Source organism: Scyliorhinus canicula, chromosome 2, assembly GCF_902713615.1.
Source record: "Scyliorhinus canicula chromosome 2, sScyCan1.1, whole genome shotgun sequence".
NCBI classification, from domain to species: domain Eukaryota; kingdom Metazoa; phylum Chordata; class Chondrichthyes; order Carcharhiniformes; family Scyliorhinidae; genus Scyliorhinus; species Scyliorhinus canicula.
Window position 1 is genome coordinate 234,914,907 of NC_052147.1, and position 19,503 is coordinate 234,934,409.

The 19,503-nt window shown below is 43.6% G+C and overlaps 1 protein-coding gene across 1 annotated transcript; it reads right to left on the reverse strand.

The window, feature by feature from the left end:
• Positions 1-1,840: 1,840 nt before the first annotated feature.
• On the reverse strand, positions 1,841-12,840 carry dbi (diazepam binding inhibitor (GABA receptor modulator, acyl-CoA binding protein)). The gene is made up of 4 exons (XM_038789824.1): positions 12,693-12,840; positions 7,802-7,919; positions 7,639-7,701; positions 1,841-2,177 (listed from the first exon to the last, which is right to left on the reverse strand). Exons 1-4 carry the CDS (start codon positions 12,699-12,701, stop codon positions 2,101-2,103), a joined length of 267 nt encoding a protein of 88 aa, XP_038645752.1. The 5' UTR covers positions 12,702-12,840; the 3' UTR covers positions 1,841-2,100.
• Positions 12,841-19,503: the final 6,663 nt, after the last annotated feature.

Genomic DNA, 19,503 nt, shown 5'->3' on the forward strand with positions numbered 1-19,503 from the left:
GAGGGGGGTGACAAGCAGGTGCAGGACCAGGAGGGGCTGGAGGACAAGCCCAGGACAGACCTAGCTGGAGGATAAAGGACAGGCGGCAGCGGCGAGTGTCTGGCAAGCCTTTTGGCCCTTATCTCGGCCGCTTCACATAGGACATGACCGTACCCGCCATCCACTCCCTCCCTCTCCTTCACCCTGTCAGGGTCTGTGCAACATCACTCCAGGGTGATGGGACTGAGTCGGCACTGTCAGCAGGTCACTGTCTTGGGCAAGGTTGGGAGGGGGGGTGGGTGTGGTGTGATGATAACCCACTGAGAGCTGGTGCTCCTCAATCTATGTCATAATTCAACTCCTGCCTATCCGCTGAGTGCTCACGCACACCCATGTGCCTGGGTAGGGGGTGGGAGACATCCAGGACCTACATGCCGGGAGGTTCTGGGGCAGGGGACTGGTGATCAGCCTGCATCGCAGAAGAAAGTGCCAGAGGCATCTGATTTCTCGAGTGCAACTTTTAAAAAAATGCCCCAGCTCCCGATGGTGCCACCCCACCACTCTTCTCTAACCCCCCACCCAACCATGCCCTGATTCTCAACCCGCTTAGGCTTAGATGTCTACTGCTGCGCCCAAGTGTCCCCCCAGGATGCACATCAGTGGAGGCTGCCTCCCATGTCATGTGGCCTTTCAGACTCAGGTAGTCACCAGGCACATCCATCAAACCAAATCATCACGTAGACCAGCCAATCTCAAAACACCAGTCTAAACAGCACAACCTTCAGGATCCACAAATTAAAGGCACAGGCCATCGCTTTCTTACTGCTCGAATAAAAATGGCAGTCTGCCTTAAATACACATGTCAATAAATCATCCATGGGTCAAAAAAGTAATGGCAAAAGTAAAAGAAAGGGGAAAACAAGAGACTGGACATGGAATAAACAAAATGTATGGATGGCAGATTGGTTAGCACTGCTGCTTCACAGAGTCAGTGTTCAATTCCGGCCTCAGGTGACTGTGTGGAGTTTGCACTTTCCCAGTGTGGTTCTTCTGGGTGTTCCAGTTTCCTCCCACAGTCCAAAAATGTGCAGGTTAGGTGGATTGGCCATACTAAATTGCTGCTTAAAGTGTCCAGACGTTAGGTAGGGTTACGAGGTTACAGGGAAGGGGGCCTGGGTGGGATGCTCTTTCAGAGGGCCGGTGCAGACCCAATGGGCCAAATTACATCCTTCTGCACTGTAGAGATCCTATGAAGTAACAGGAAGGACTCTTACAATCTCCTTACATTGAGACTACTGCTTTGTGGGGAAGATAATCCTACATGCTCATGACCCACTGACAAGCAGTGTCCGTCTTAAAAGATAAACTTCTTATTCTTAAACTGTATCCCACAGTGGGCTGGTTTAGCTCAGTTGGCGGAACAACTGGCTTGTGTAACAAAGTGAGGCCATCAGCACAGATTAAATTCCCATACTGGCTGAGGTTGTTTGTGGTTGCATCTTTAACAATGTGAAACATGCATTAATCCATGGAATCTCTCCAGTGCAAGGGGCTGCCATTCAGCCCATCGAGTTTGTACCAACCCTCCAAAAGAGCACTCTACCTAGGCCCACTCCCCCATCCTAGTCCCACGCAATGATCATGGCCAATCCACCTAATCTCCATCTCTTTGGATTGTGGGAAGAAACCACAGCACCCAGAACACACCCAAGGCAGGAATCAACGCTGGGCCCTTTGCGCTATGATGCAGCAGTGCTAACCACTTCCTTTCTTCATATTTTCTTAAGATAGCTATCTCAGTTTCCTCAGTGAGCAAAAACATATTTTAAGGTACCATATACTTAAAACAGACACAAATGGGTAGTTAGTTAAAGTTGTGAAGCAATTTTATTTTCTTACAACATTCAGAGTAGTCAGGATTCAATCCACTAATATGGCTAAGCATTATTAAGCAACATGAACTATGTTTTAGTATAAAAATTAAGCACAAATGTAGCTACCGTTAAGGCAGTTGGTTTCATTTAGATATCATCTCCTTTGTACACATCAAGAAATGAGTCAGTGTTTTTTTTTCTTGCAATTGAAGACTAAAATGCAGACCATCTTTAAAAAGGTCCTATTTTATTTCATGCCATATTTCTCTTTCAGCTCTTGAACCTTTGCGATATACATCTTCATTGCCTCTTCTTTACTTGTTCCTATTAAAAATATTAAGAGTGTTCCTATTAATTATAAAAAGCTGTTGTCTGCAATTTGTCTTTCAACCGTATACAGTTAAACTTTTTTTTTTGCAAATTAAAATGCATCATAATCTAATAAATGCGATTCTGCCCAAGTCAAAGCCAGCTCCATTAAACTGGATCAAAAGTAAAAATTGAAATCAAACTTCCCTCTTAAATGGAATTAAAAGTCAAAACCTTTACACAAGATTCTAAATTTTCACTGCCAAGTAAGTGCCCAAGAAACTGTGTACCTCCATATAAAAAGACAAAACATTTCTTTTGGTACATAGGTTTAAACAATGATCACAATAATCACCAGGTTATCAATTTTGTAATTAATTTAATGGATGGGAACCGAATGTCCCAGGGTATTCAGTATTTAGGAAGTACAGGCATAAAAGAAAAAGGTGGTGGTATGGCACTGCTGGTTAAAGAGGAAATTAACACAATAGTGAGAAACAATATTAGCTCTGACAACGTGGAGTCTGTATGGGTAGAATTAAGAAATACCTCGGGCAAAACAACTAGTGGTGTCATACATAGACCCCCAAACTGCACTGCTGATGTTGTGAATGGCATTAAACATGAAATTAGAGATGCATATAATACAGGAATATTGGTGATCATGGATGATTTTAATCTGACATAAACAGCCACAATGCAGGAGGAGGAAGAATTCCTGGACTATATGTGGAGGAACCAACTAGAGAGCAGGCCATCTTAGACTGGGTACTGTGTAATGAGAAAGGAATCATCCCCTCGGGGATGAGTGACCATAACACAATAGAATTTTAAAATCAAAATGAAGAGTGAAGTAGTTGAGTCGGAGACTAGGGTGCTTAATCTTAATAAAGGAAACTATGAAGATATGAGGTGCGAGTTGGCCTGGATAGATTGGGGAAATTACTTAAAGGGGTGACATTAGATAGGCAATGGCAAACATTCATGGAACGCATGGGGGAACTGCAGCAACTGTTCATTCCTGTCTGACACAAAAGCAAAATGGGTAAGAGGACCAATCCATGGCTTACAAAGGAAATTAGAAATAGTATCCGATCCAAGGAAGAAGCATACAGATTGGCCAAGAAAAATAATAAGTCTGAGGATTGGCAGCAGTTTAGAATTCAGCAAAGAAGGACCACGGTACTGATCAAGGGGGAAATACAGTACGAAGGTGAGCTTGCAGGAACATGAAGACTGACACTGACACTAAGAGTTTCTATAGATATGCGAGTAGAAAGAGATTGGTAAAGAGAAATGGAAGCCCCCTACAGACAGAAACCGGGAAATGTACAATAAGTGACAATGAAATGGCTGAGCAATTGAATACATACATTGGTTCTGTCTACACAAAAAGAGGCAACAAATCAGATACCAGAAACATTGGAGAATGAAAGGTTTAGTGAGAGTGAAGAACTGAGGGAGATCAATATTAGTAGAGAAATGGTGCTGGGAAAATTGATGGAATTGAAGGCAGATAAATCCCCAGGGCCTGATAATCTGCATCCTAGAGTGCTTAAGGACGTGGCTCTGGAATTAGTGGATGCATTGGTGGTCATCGTCCGGGATTCTATAGATTCTGGAATGGTCCGTGCAGATTGGAGGTAGCCAATTTCACTCCGATATTCAAAAAAGGAGGTAGAGAGAAAACAGGGAATTATAGACCAGTAAGCCTAACATCGGTAGTGGGGAAAATACTTCAATCCATTATCAAGGACTTTATAGCGGGACATTTAGAAAGCAGTGGCAGGAGTCAGTGGCAGATCAGTCTGAGTCAGCATGGATTATTTTTTTTAAATTTAGAGTACCCAATTCATTTTTTCCAATTAAGAGGCAATTTAGCATGGCCAATCCCCCTTGCCTTCACATCTTTGGGTTGGGGGGCAAAACCCACACAAACACATGGAGAATGTGCAAACAGACAGCCAGTGACCCAGAGTCGGGATCGAACCTAGGTGCAGTGAAGCAGCAGTGCTAACAATTGTGTCACCGTGCTGTCCCATCAGCATGGATTTATGAAGGGGAAACCATGATTGAAAAATCTGTTGGAATTCTTTGAAGATGTAACTAGTACAGTTGACAAGGGGGAGCTAGTCAATGTGGTATATTTGGATTTTCAGAAAGTGTTTGACAAAGAGATTATTGTGCAAGATTAAAGCTCATGGGAGGGGTGTATTGAGGTGGATAGAAAACTGGTTGGCAGAGAGGAAACAAAGTAGGAAATAATGGGTCCTTTTCAAATTGGCAGGCCGTAACTAGTGGGGTACCACAGGGATCGGTGTTGGGACTCCAGCTACTCACAATAAATATTAATGATTTGGATGCGAGAACAAAATATAACATCAAAGTTAGCAGATGATACCAAGTTGGGTGGGAGGGTGAAGTGTGATGAGGATGCAGAGATCCTACAGCATGATCTGGCCAAGTCGGGTGAGTGGGCAAATCAATGACAGATGCAGTATAATTTGGATAAGTGGGAGGTTGTTCACTTTGGAAGCAAAAACAGAAAGGCAGATTACTCCCTGAATTGGGAGTAAATTGTAAATTGGGAGAAGGTTGTGTGCAGCGGGACCTGGGTGTCCTTATGCACCAGCATGCAGGTGCAGCAGGCCGGAAAGAAGGCTAATGGTATGTTGGCCTTCATTGCGAGAGGTTTCAAGTACAAGAGCAGGGATGTGTTATTGCAATTACACAGGGTCTTGGTGAGGCCATACTAGAATATTGTTTGCAGTTTTGGTCTCCTTTTCGGAGGAAGGATGTTCTTGCTCTCGAGAGAGTGCAGCGAAGGTTCACCAGACTGATTCCAGGAATGACGGGACTGTCATATGAGGAGAGATTGACTCGGTTAGGATTGTTCTCACTGGAGTTCAGAAGAATGAGAGGGGATCTCACAGAGATGCATAAAATTCTTACAGGACTAGACAGGGTAGATGCGGGGAAGATGTTAACAATGATGGGTGTGTCCAGAACCAGGGGTCACAGTCTGAGGATTCAGGGTAAACCATTTGAGACAGAGATGAAAAGACATTTCTTCACCCAAAGAGCGGTGAGCCTGTGGAATTCATTACGACAGGAAGAAGTTGAGGCTAAAACAATGAATATATTGTTCCCACAGTGGTGGGACGTTGTGTGTGGAGGCTGAGGAGATAAGAGAGATACTAAATGAATACTTTTCGTCAGTATTCACTCAGGAAAATGATAATGTTGTGGAGGAGAATGCTGAATGCTGAGACCCAGGCTATTAGAATAGATGGCATTGAGGTGCATAGGGAAGAAGTGTTGGCAATTCTGGACAAGGTGAAAATAGATAAGTCCCCGGGGCCTGATGGGATTTATCCTAGGATTCTCTGGGAAGCCAGGGAAAAGCCTTTGGCTTTGATTTTTATGTCATCATTGGCTACAGGAATAGTGCCAGAGGACTGGAGGATAGCAAATGTGGTCCCTTTGTTCAAGAAGGGGAGTAGAGATAACCCCGGTAACTATAGGCCGGTGAGCCTCACGTCTGTTGTGGGTAAAGTCTTGGAGAGGATTATAAGAGATACGATTTATAATCATCTAGATAGGAATAATATGATTAGGGATAGTCAGCATGGCTTTGTGAAGGGTAGGTCATGCCTCACAAACCTTATCGAGTTATTTGAGAAGGTGACTGAACAGGTAGACGAGGGTAGAGCAGTTGATGTGGTGTATATGGATTTCAGTAAAGCGTTTGATAAGGTTCCTCACGGTCGTCTATTGCAGAAAATACGGAGGCTGGGGATTGAGGGTAATTTAGAGATGTGGATCAGAAATTGGCTAGTTGAAAGAAGACAGAGGGTGGTGGTTGATGGCAAATGTTCAGAATGGAGTTCAGTTACGAGTGGCGTACCACAAGGATCTGTTCTGGGGCCGTTGCTGTTTGTCATTTTTATAAATGACCTAGAGGAAGGCACAGAAGGTTGGGTGAGTAAATTTGCAGACGACACTAAAGTCGGTGGAGTTGTAGACAGTGTGGAAGGATGTTGCAGGTTACAGAGGGACATAGATAAGCTGCAGAGCTGGGCTGAGAGGTGGCAAATGGAGTTTAATGTAGAGAAGTGTGAGGTGATTCACTTTGGAAAGAATAACAGGAATGCGGAATATTTGGCTAATGGTAAAATTCTTAGCAGTGTGGATGAGCAGAGGGATCTCGGTGTCCATGTACATAGATCCCTGAAAGTTGCCACCCAGGTTGATAGGGTTGTGAAGAAGGCCTAGGTTGTGTTGGCCTTTTTTGGTAGAGGGATTGAGGTCCGGAGCCATGAGGTCATGTTGCAGCTGTACAAAACTCTGGTACGGCCGCATTTGGAGTATTGCGTACAGTTCTGGTCGCCTCATTATAGGAAGGATGTGGAAGCTTTGGAACGGGTGCAGAGGAGATTTACCAGGATGTTGCCTGGTATGGAGGGAAAATCTTATGAGGAAAGGCTGATGGACTTGAGGTTGTTTTCGTTAGAGAGAAGAATGTTAAGAGGTGACTTAATAGAGGCATACAAAATGATCAGAGGGTTAGATAGGGTGGACAGTGAGAGCCTTCTCCCGCGGATGGAGGTGGCTAGCATGAGGGGACATAGCCTTAAATTGGAGGGGTAATAGATATAGGACAGACATCAGAGGTAGGTTTTTTACGCAAAGAGTGGTGAGACCGTGGAATGCCCTACCTGTAACAGTAGTGAACTCGCCAACATTGAGGGCATTTAAAAGTTTATTGGATAAGCATATGGATGATAATGGCATAGTGTAGGTTAGATGGCCTTTAGTTTTTGACTTCCCATGTCGGTGCAACATCGTGGGCCAAAGGGCCTGTACTGCGCTGTATCGTTCTATGTTCTATATTCAAGAGGTGGCTAGACATAGCACTTGGGACGAACGTGATCAAATGTTATGGGGAGAAAGCAGGATTAAGCTATGATCGAGATAAATGGCAGAGCAAGCTTGAAGGGCCAAAAGGCCTCCTCCTGTTCCTATCTTACATCTAAGTTCTCTCCCCCACTACCAAAATAACAGGCCACATAGGATCAGCTAACAAATTACAGCAGACACAAATGCAAGATCTTTTAATCTTATCATTTTACATTCACAGGATATTTAATTATACACAGTTTGTCTCAAATATTTCTAGCTACTCTTGGAGGCGTCTTCACAACTTAATGTTCCACTTAGTATTTATGGTGAGAGGCCAAGTCAGATTTCTGATGAGCTGGAAAGCTCATGTTACTGGTTTAGGGATAGATTAAAAAAGAGCAGTAGTATCACAGAATAATTACCAGACTTTACAAGTAATTAGAACATGCTGCATCTGATACATGGCATAATTGATGGATCACTTCAAACCATATGGATTGTTATGGATAATTAGAAGCCTTCACTTTTGTAGAATTTATAAAGAAACAAGTTTATTGAGAATTTCTGCACAAACCTTTACGTCCGTCCCACGCATCCCACTTGGCCTTTCCTGTCAAATCAAACATACCAGGACGAGCTTTGGTTGGGGCAGGAGAAGAGAGAGAAAAGGTGTTTTAATAGATGAACAGCAGTTCCACAATAAATGATATTAGCGTTGAGCTTTACTCCTAACAAACCTGTATTAACGTCTCCAACAGTTGCCTGTTTGTACAGACCGTAGATAATCAACATATCGTTATCAGATGGTTTCTCTTTGAGCTGTTTAACCTCTTCTGCTGCTTTTTCAAAATCTGCCTAAGACAGAAAGAATGAGACATCAGATTTCTAATATACATGTATTATATATGGTCAACGATCAAATCCTGTCCAAAGATACTTGTTTGTGTGCATTATGTAGGTTCCATAATATAGCTTCATACTAGGGAGGCCAACAAACCCAAACAAGCAATATTTTACATCAGATGTAAATGATTTGTTACAGCAAGTGTACTATGGTCAATGAGAGACCAATAACAGTCTGCATTTCATCATTCTTTTACCCATATTTGTCTGTAAGAAGCTCATTCCAAGAACTGTATGAGCAAATTTAGGTTATTGGTAGAAGCATGCACAAAGGCCAATTATAGGGATATACAACCCATGCTTTGAAGTATGTGGCATGTAATTTAGTAGCTTGGTGACTTTCAGCCCTTCAGCTGATATGAGAAATATACTTCAAATAATTATTTGGCCCTTTCATCTACCTTCCTTGTAGTGGTGACTGTAGCCACAACTGGATATAAATTGCAACTCTTCTACAACATTCAACTGATAACGAGTGTAACTGAATGAAGTAAAGATTATAACTTTGTGTCAGTGCTCCTCTGGAGCTTAGTTCAAGTGAGCTGCAGGCAACACAACGTCCAATTAAATTGTGTAGATTAAGTTCAAAACATATCGAGCCCTCTTCAAAAGGAATTTAGCTTGTGATTAAACTGAAAATACTTTGTTAAAGAACAAAGAAAATTACAGCACAGGAACAGGCCCTTCGGCCCTCCCAGCCTGCGCTGATCCAGATCCTTTATCTAAACCTGTCTCCTATTTTCCCTTTGTTCCCGCCCGTTCATATACCTGTCTAGATGCATCTTAAATGATGCTATTGTACCCGCCTCTATCACCTCCGCTGGTAAAGCGTTCCAGGCACCCACCACCCTCTGCGTGAAAAGCTTTCCACGCGCATCTCCCTTAAACTTTCCCCCTCTCAGCTTGAAATCGTGACCCCTTGTAACTGACACTCCCACTCTTGGAAAAAGCTTGTCGCTATCCACCCTGTCCATACCTCTCAATTTTGTAGACCTCAATCAGGTCCCCCCTCAACCTCAGTCTTTCCAACGAAAACAACCCTAATCTACTCAACCTTTCTTCATAGCTAGCACCCTCCATACCAGGCAACATCCTGGTGAAGCTCCTCTGCACCCTCTCCAAAGCATCCACATCCTTCTGGTAATGTGGCGACCAGAACTGCACGCAGTATTCCAAATGTGGCCTAACCAAAGTAATATACAACTGTAACATGACCTGCCAACTCTTGTACTCAATACCCCGTCCGATGAAGGCAAGCATGCTGTATGCCTTCTTGACCACTATCGACCTGCGTTGCCACCTTCAGGGTACAATGGACCTGAACTCCCAGATCTCTCTGTACATCAATTTTCCCAGGACCCTTCCATTGACCATATAGTCCGCTCTTGAATTTGATCTTCCAAAATGCATCACCTCGCATTTGCCTGGATTGAACTCCATCTGCTATTTCTCTGCCCAACTCTCCAATCTATCTATGTTTTGTTGTAGTCTCTGACAGTCCTCCTCGCTATCTGCAACTCCACCAATCTTAGTATCATCTGCAAACTTGCTAATCAGACCACCTATACCTTCCTCCAGGTCATTTATGTAGATCACAAACAACAGTGGTCCGAGCACGGATTCCTGTGGAACACCACTAGTCACCCGTCTCCATTTTGAGACACTCCCTTCCACCACTACTCTCTGTCTCCTGTTGCCCAGCCAGTTCTTTATCCATCTAGCTAGTACACCCTGAACCCCATACGACTTCACTTTTTCCATCAACCTGCCATGGGAAACCTTATCAAACACCTTACTAAAGTCCATGTATATGACATCTACAGCCCTTCCCTCATCAATTAACTTGCAATACATCACATTAACTTTTTTCCTCTTTACCCTTCCTAAACTCTAGGGCAGCATGGTGGCCCAGTGGTAGCACTGCTGTCTCAACAGCATCAGGGCCTTCATTGATCTGGTTTTGTGGGCTTACATAGTGTTCTTTTGGAGGGGCAGTGCAGATTTGATGGGCTGAATGTTTTCTTCCTACACTGTAGAGATTCTATGGATTCTTTACTATTGTCATTCCTCATTTCATTTCTCCACTCTCACTCGGCTTCTCTCACGTCCCTACCCCAACCCTTAGAATTCCTCAACCTTCAAGTGTTCATCCCAGACTTGACTCGCTATTTTCCCTTTGTGTCTTTCTTTTCATCCTTCAACGAGCTCATTGAGGCACTCAGCACTGACTCATTACAAGCACCAACCCAATTGCTTCACCTTGCTTTCATAAACCTTCCGTCCCGTGGGGGCTAACCTTCCCCACCGTCTTCTATCTCATTGCAGCTTCTGTGGATTCTACCAACAGATCAGTCCCCACCACGCTTCCACTTTCCCCATGAGAATGTTGAATCACTCGTAAACAAGGACTTTGTATCTATGTACTGTGGGTGACTGCATTATGACTTTAGTGGACACCTTCCTCCTTAATGAAGCTTCCTCACAGGGCTACATCTTCCACCACTCACCCCATCATGACCAGCACATGCTAGTGTGGCGCTTATCACAAGATCACGCCTTGGTCTGACCCACTAATCCTCAGACGCTCTCCTTCTTTTAAGCATCACACCCTGTTCTATCCCGATCTCCTTCAAAAATCATTGTTCTGTACCACCCTCCCAAGTACGATAAAAAATTTATCACAAGGACTTCTTCACTGCCTTCCTCCTTCTTCAGCCTCTGCTCCAAATTACTTCTCATGCATGGTAATTTCAGCTTAATCTCAGCTCATTATGTTCTCTGTCCTGAGTTCACTACCCTATCCTCTCTAAACCTCTGCCTGCATATTCATGGTCACCCCTTGACCTTGCCAGTTCATATGCTTTTGCAGGTCTGATCGTATCTATTACAGATGAGGCTCTGATAATATATTTATCTGACTCATCACCACCCCCTCTTCCCCAGCCCAATCCTACTTCCTTCTTTTCCCTCCCAACTCACTCCCAACTGCACTTTCAAAATTCCAACTATCTTGCCTTTGGCTCTCCAGTTGACACATATCTGCAGCTAATGACTTACCTAATTGTATCCCCACTTCCACATTGGAAGTCCTGATCCCCAATAAAATTATTCATCTCTCACCCTGCCCATTACCCCCAATACAACCGTCATCTGCATTTTCTAAGTCCAAAGAATGCAGAATTAAAAAGGAAACAGCAGACAACTAGTTCAGCCAGATCTGGCTGGACCACTTAAATGCAGGACCTGATAGTATTTCATGTGTTAAAATTGTTCATTATTCCAGGATAATCCTGGAATGCAAAAGGTAACCTTTGGCTTCTATTCGCTTCTGCAAGCCATCATCGAAAACTCTTTTCCCCCACTGTTCCATCCACCCTCACCAACAAGCGGAACAAGATTTCTCTGTCACTACAATTGAGACAATCTGATCAGCTGCCTGTCATGTCCCTCCCTTCCACTAGCCTAGCTGGCCAATTGTCCATTAATATTCCTCCTTGCCCTTAAATCATCGGTCTCTTGTTTCACCCCCATCTCCCCTCCCAACTAATCATGCCCTTGAGGCCCACCTCCGGGTTCCACTGATCCTATTCTCATCAAGCTAATCACCCATATCCCCTGGTCCATATTTTTGCCAATATTGTAAACGGGTTCTCTCGAGATGGGACTGCACTTGCATGGTTCCATTCTTTACAAATCTTAGCAGGAAATTATCTTGGGTGGCTTCTCTTTCTGCTTTCACACAATTATGTCTGGACTTAACGCTGGTCCGGACCTACACGCTGCCCCTTGTTAACATAATGGGGCTCGGTGTTGTACTCCCTTTTATCATTGAAGCTTGTTTTTTTTTTTAAATTTAGAGTACCCAATTATTATGCAGTTGTCCATCCTGAGCCATCAGTCCACATACCTGGGCCTCAGGTCAGCTCAACCCCATTTCTGGAAAATTGGGACTTATAAGCACCATTTCTGGTTCTGTAATTCACTTAACCCTATTTCTAGAAAAATCAGCATGAACAGAGTTATGAAAGGAGCACTACACAAAGACAGCAGATAAAATTGGGAGGCAAGCCAATTTTCATGATTATTAGATTGCGGCAGGAGTATTTAATTGCTCAATCACTGTTTGTTCAGTGGGGCGGAAGGTTCTAGGGTGTAGGGTCAATGACCAACTTGCAGTTTTATGGTAGCAATTATCATTCACGCAATCCAGAAGTTTTTAAAACATCTTTGTAGAGCTTCAATGCAGCATTAAGATCTCTCGGGCGCACAAAGTCCGTTTATCCCCATTTTGGACACAACCCATTGGAGCTGCAAAAGTCGGATTTTGTAGCCCGCAACGGAGGCTGCGTGAGAAAAACGTGCCCATTCGTTCCAGGCCGGGAAGGGGTTCCCTACCGACCCAACCGGGATGTCTCTCCCTCCTCCCTGCCCGCAGCAGAAGGTGGAGAACCACACCCAGCTGTCCAGGACAATGGCAGCAGCATCACTGGTGAGGAAGAAGTGAGGCCGGCCACGGGGAAGCGGAGCCCTTACTCAGTGCCGGGGTTCCTGCAGCTGATCCCGGAAGCTGCGGGCGGAGAAGCCGCCTCTCTCTCACTCACATACATACTCCCCCCTCCCCACTAAATGCAGCTGCAAAACCCTTCCACATTCTATTCATCAGACCAAACCTCGCCACGAGTTCACTCCCACTCCATGCCGGTAGAGCCGAGCCCGCTCCCTTACCTGTGCCATCGCTGCTGCTGCTCCAATCGCACGATCTCCTGCGCACGCGCCTGGACCCCACTCACCGCCGACGTCTCTGATTGGTGGGCACTTGTGTGCCGATCGCGCACGTACGGCTGGCACCGAGCCTTTGGTCCTGGCCCCGCCCACGGCCACGCCCCCTCGGCTGACAGCTGGCTCCGCCCCCGCCGCCGGCTACGCCGCCCCATTGCGCAATGGCTGGCCGCCGCGGTCACACGTGCTCTGGCTGGAGCAACAATTGATTTCCAGCTGGTTCACGTCGTGCGCTGGAGGCACTGTTCAAGTTGTCTCTGAGTTTGTTTCTGTTCGTGTTTTTAAGTAGATCCCACCCCTAAAGACTGGCACTGTTCAGCGCAGACCCTTGTTCCCCTCCTCTGTGCCAGTCGCTAAAGCCACTAACAATGAAACTTGTGAGGATATTCGCCATTCTATCTGCAACCCATTCAAACTGGACCGTGCAAAAAAACTACTCAGCACAGCGGTCATCTTCCAGTCCAGAATTTTCAATTGACACAAAAGCAAAGTACTGCGGGTGTTGCAGATCTGGAAAAAAACATAGTGCTGGAAAACCTCTGCAGGTCTGGCAGCATGTGTGGAGAGAGAAACAGAGTTATGTTTAGAGTCCAATAGGACTTCTTTGGAACAGAATTTGTCTTTGTTAAGATCAGGAGAGGAGTGAGCTGCCCCCCCCCCCCCCCCCCCCCGTAATCAAAGGCTTTAATAATCATTTTCCCCATGAATGCCTTTTCCAATCTGTTATATTTATTTGTTGTTGCAAAGAGGAAGGCATGGAAATGCCCACACTCTGGATTCTGATAAAGCACAGTGAGACATGTATTCCAGTCAAGCTGGTGATCTCCTCAAAGCCCGCACACTCTGCTGATGTGACTACACATCACCTGATGTTCACCTGATATATTCCCAGATACATAACATCCCTCCCTCTTTACTTAATTAGTGCCACAACAACAATAAACATTTATGCAACAGATATGCTGATATATTTCTATACATACAATTCAATGATTGGGAGTAGGTTGATTTGATCTTAGTTTCACACTAGTTCGGCACAACATCGTGGGCCGAAGGGCCTGTACTGTGATGTACAATTCTATAATAAGAAAATCTCTGTCGTGGACATCTATTCGTTTTAGGTAGAATTCAACATTTTATAGAGTCATGGAGGTCAACTGCACAGAAGAGGCCCTTCGGCCCATCGCCTCTGCACCAGTCAAAACTAACCACCTAAGTATTCTAATCCCATTTTCCAGCACTTGGCCCATAACCTTGTGTGCCTTAGCATCACAAGTGCACATCTAAATTCTACTTAAATGTTATGAGGTTCTCTGCTTCCACCACTCTTTCCGGCAGTGAGTTCCAGACTCCCACCACCCTCTAGGTGAAAAAAACCTTTCCTCACATAATAATAATCTTTATTCATGTCACAATTAGGTTTACATTAACACTGGGCATGGTGGCGCAGTGGTTAGCACTGCTGACTCAAGGCCCTCAGGACCTCGGATCGATCCCGGCCCTGGGTCACTGTCCATTTGGAGTTTGCACACTCTCCCTGTGTCTGCGTGGATCTCACTCCCTATAACCTAAAGATGTGCAGGGTTGGTAGATTGGCCATGCTAAAATTACCCATTAATTGGGAAAAAAGTATTGGGTACTTTATTGGGCAGAACGGTAGCACAGTGGTTAACACTGCGGCTTCACAGCACCAGGGTCCCAGGTTCGATTCCCAGCTGGGTCGCTCTCTGTGTGGAGTCTGCACATTCTCCCCGTGTCTGTGTGGGTTTCCTCCGGATGCTCCGGTTTCCTCCCACAGTCCAAAGCCGTGCAGGTTAGGTGAATTGGCCATGATAAATTGCCCTTAGTGACCAAAAAGGTTAGGAGGGGTGATTGGGTTATGGGGATAGGGTGGAAGTGAGGGCTTAAGTGGGTCAGTGCAGACTCGATGGGTTGAATGGCCTCCTTCTGCACTGTATGTTCTATGTTCTATGTAAGATCCCATGGGATCCAAGGACATTTGGTAAATTGTATCCAGAATTGGCTGAGTGTCAGGAAGCAGAGAGTGATATTCAAGGAATGTATTTCTGACTGGGCCCTTACTGTTTGTGGTTTAGATAAATGATTTAGAACGATAGGAGGGTTGATCAGTAAGATCGTGGATGATATGAAAATTGGTGGGATGGTAAATGATGAGGAGGATAGCATTTGATTACAGGGGGATATTGCCAGGCTGGTCAAATGGGCTGATCAGTGGAAAACGGATTTCAATCTGGATAAGATGCACTTGGACAGGAGAAACAAGGCAAAGGAATTCATGATACATGGCAGGACCCTGGGAAGCACTGAGGTTCAGAGGGACCTTTGTGTACCTGCACACCAGTCCCTTAAGGTAGCAGAGCAGGTGGATACAGGTTTGGTATAGTTCAGTGGGCTAGACAGCTGGTTTGTGATGCAAAACAAGATCAGCAGCACGTGTTCAATTCCCGTACCAGCTGAGAATTCTGAATTCTCCCTCTGTGTACTCGAACAGACGCTGGAATGTGGCAACAAGGGGCTTTTCGCAGTAACTTCATTGCAGTGTTAATATAAGCCTACTTGTGACAATAAAGATTATTTACTTTTACCTTTGTTTTACAGTGGTTAAGAAGGCATTTTGTATACTTGCCTTTGTTAGCCAAGATGTGGAGATGCCGGCGTTGGACTGGGGTGAGCACAGTAAGAAGTCTTACAACACCAGGTTAAAGTCCAACAGGTTTGTTTCAAACACGAGCTTTCGGAGCACGGCTCCTTCTTCAGGTGAAGAAGGAGCCGTGCTCCGAAAGCTCGTGTTTGAAACAAACCTGTTGGACTTTAACCTGGTGTTGTAAGACTTCTTACTTTGTTAGCCAAGACATAGAATTTAAGAGCAGGGAGGTTATACTGGAACTGTATAAAATGTTGGGTAGGTCACAGCTAGCATATTGTGTGCAGTTCTAGAATCACCATTACAGGAGGGATGTGATAGCACTTGAAAGGATGCAAAGAAGATTTACCAGGATGTTGCCTGGGCTGGAGAATTTTAGCTATGAAGAAAGATTGGATAGACTGGGGTTGTTTTCCTTGGAGCAGAGGAGAGTGAGGAGGGGGGGGGGACATGTTTGGGATGTATAAAATTCCGTGGAATATAGGTAAGAGTGAACAGGAAGAAACTTTTCCCCTTGGTGGAGGGATCAATGATCAGGGGGCATAGATTTCACATAGGAACATAGGGATTAGGAGCAGAAGTAGGCAATTCAGCCCTTCAAGTCTGCTCTGCCATTCAATCAGTTCATGGCTAATATCTTCCTAGTCTCAAATCCACCTCCCTACCTCTTCCCCATATTCCTTCAACCCATTTTTTAAAAATCTAAAATATATCTATCTCCCTCTTGAAACCATTTTATGATTCAGATTCCAATGCACTATGGGGAAGTGAGTTCCACAAATTCACCACCCTTTGCGAGAAACATTAACATTGCAATGAAGTTACTGTGAAAATCCCCTACTCGCCACACTGCAGCAGCTGTTCAAGGACACCGAGGGAGAATTCAGAAAGCCCAATTCAAGTATTTGCGAGAAACAGTTCCTCCTTATCTCTGTTCTAAATGTACTGCCTCTCAAATTATATCTGTGACCTTAAGGTCAGCAGCTATAGATTTAGAGGGGCTATGGGTGGCACGGTAGCACAGTGGCTATCACTAGTACTTCACAGCACCAGGAACCAGGGTCCAATTGCCGCCTTGGGTGACTGTCTTGGGTGCTCTAGTTTCCTCACACAAGTGTCGAAAGATGTGTTTGTTACGTGAATTGGACATTCTGAATTGTCCCTCAGTGTCCTTGAATTGCTGCTGCAGTGTGGCGACTAGGGGATTTTCACAGTAACTTCATTGCAATGTTAATGTTTTTTTAAAATTTAGAGTAGAACATAGAACATACAGTGCAGAAAGAGGCCAAGCTCTCATGAGTTTGCTTTCTGCAAATTCATTTCATGTAGCCAGTAATGGATCAGGATGATATCGCAAAACTCTGTCATCATCTGTCTGTATGATATAGGATATTGGACTGGTCTTTGCTAGGATCATAGCTGGTACCCATTTCTTGTTGGTGTGTAACTTCTAGCTAGAACTCTCACCCTGGTTAAATACTCACTTTTTTAAGATTTTCTCCCACCTAACAGTTTGTGCTTGTTGGTGTCTGTGACAATCTCTGAAGTATCAGTTGGAATTAACAAATCAAACTGTTCTTTGTTCCCTTTTAAACAACAGTATGCCAGTGAACTTTGTTTGGTAGCATGTACAGTGTTCTGATAAGATAGTAAAAATGTGTTTACTCTTCTTGATAATGTCCCCTGGTCCTTTGATGCTTTGATAGAATGCTTTAATGATTGCACAAAATGTTCAGCCAATCCATTTATTGCTGGATGATATGGGGCTGCCTCAATATGGTGTATTCCATTCCCATTCAAGTAGTTCTCAAACTCCTTCAAAATAAACTGTGTCAGTTTTCCAAATCTTGCAAATATTTTGTCTAGTTTTTCAATGGTATGCTTAGTTATTATTGACTTAATTACCTCAACCTCTGGCCATTTCAAGTGCACATCCAATGGGTTTTTAAAGCTTCTGCCTATGTATTCCCAGAAATAAATTCAATTAGCATATGTTGCAGTCATTGCTGCAAACCAAGTAATCATATTTTTTGAACTTTTCATCCCCAAATCTTTTGACCCATTTCAATATAGAGTTCAACAGGAGATGGGATTATTTGGTCTTCCAAAGGGAGTTTTGAATGGCTGATGTGTATCTGGCTGGCTAGAAGTCCCCATTATCTTGATAGATCTGACATTTCTTAATGCCATCCTTTCAAGAGAGTTCCTGTTTGAATTGAAGTGGACCTTGACACTCCCCCCCCCCCTACATCCCCTCCCCTCCCCCAGCCCCGTCATGACATTCCATGCAACTGTTCTGCATTGCAATTCATATCGAAACTTTCCAGAGGAGCGGTCAACTGACTATATCAAACATCAGGTGACTCATAACATCATTTTTAATCAATGCTTTTTCTTGTATAATTTCAAAAACAGGTCTCCTGTAAATAGTATTTTTTTTTTTATATAATTTTTTATTGGAATTTTTTACAGAAAATATAAAACATAACGACAAACAATGAAATGCAACAAAATAACCCATAATAACTGTGACACCCCCAGACCGTATCGGCGCATGTATCACATCCCCCCAGTCTCCTGTAAATAGTTGAATATGACTGTGGTTAGCTGATAAAGTTGTTGGTAGATATCACTCCGTCACGATTTCGCACCATGGTGATAATTAATAGATGCTTGCTGGTAACCAGATGGGCCATATCTGGTCTCAGAGCAGCACCACATACGAATATTCCACCTCCTATATAAGAACATAAGAACATAAGAACATAAGAACTAGGAGCAGGAGTAGGCCATCTGGCCCCTCGAGCCTGCTCCGCCATTCAATGAGATCATGGCTGATCTTTTGTGGACTCAGCTCCACTTTCCGGCCCGAACACCATAACCCTTAATCCCTTTATTCTTCAAAAAACTATCTATCTTTACCTTAAAAACATGTAATGAAGGAGCCTCAACTGCTTCACTGGGCAAGGAATTCCATAGATTCACAACCCTTTGGGTGAAGAAGTTCCTCCTAAACTCAGTTCTAAATCTACTTCCCCTTATTTTGAGGCTATGCCTCAAACTGTCTCATGGAAATTCCCTCTTGTACCATTTCACTTCCTTCTACTAAGGATTTTCTGGAAGGGCTATTGCCAGTGGCGGACTGGGTCTAAAAATATTGGTTGCCAGAAGACAAAGGGGGCCCACCCACAACTACAATGCTATCATTTAATTTTCATAACGAATAAATAAAATTTTCAAAAAATACATCTGGAAAAAAGGGTACAATTAAAATTTTTGTGGAAAAAATGTGTATTTCTTAGTAATTACAGTGTACATGTACTGTACATATTACTGGCAGTAGATACCAAATGTAAATACAGAATGTTATAATTGAATTTTTTATTTATTTTTTTAAATTTTAAGTAATTGGTTGATATTTTTAAATAGTTTACTGCACAATTTACACATTAACAGATAGTTCAAAAGCACAATAGAGCATGGCATGCAGTCCACTATATTAAGAGCAATCGTTTGTGTTCGCTAGATGATTGTGCGAATCTGCCAAAATTGCTTCTGCATCCAATTCATCTAACAATTCCTTTTCAATGGATAGCAACATGTATGATTCCAAATTCTCCTCAGACAGCGAATTTCTTAACCTTGTCTTTATGATCTTTAACTTTGAAAATGTCCTCTCACATTGGACTTGAGTAACTGATAGTGTGCAGATGACTTTATAAAGTTCATAAAGGTTATCATATGCCTTGTCATGAAGTCTGTTGGATGCCAGAATTTCTAGTACACTCGATGGGCAAGTGCTGCAAAGTTTACAATTGTTGCAACTGGAATCCATATTCTCACCATCATTAAGCAATAGATTTAATACATCAAAGTTTGAAGCAAAAGAAAACAATTCCAATATTACTTGATCTTTGCTGATTTGTGGAAACAGCTTAATAATACCTTCCAATGCTTCATCTTCAAGGCCCTTCTCTGCAATAGTTTTAAACTTTGCTGGGTCCAAGCAGGACAAATCTTTATACAACTGTTTGTGTTGTACAAAGCGTGATTCTAGTGACTGGACAATGCGATCCATTATTAGGTTAAACA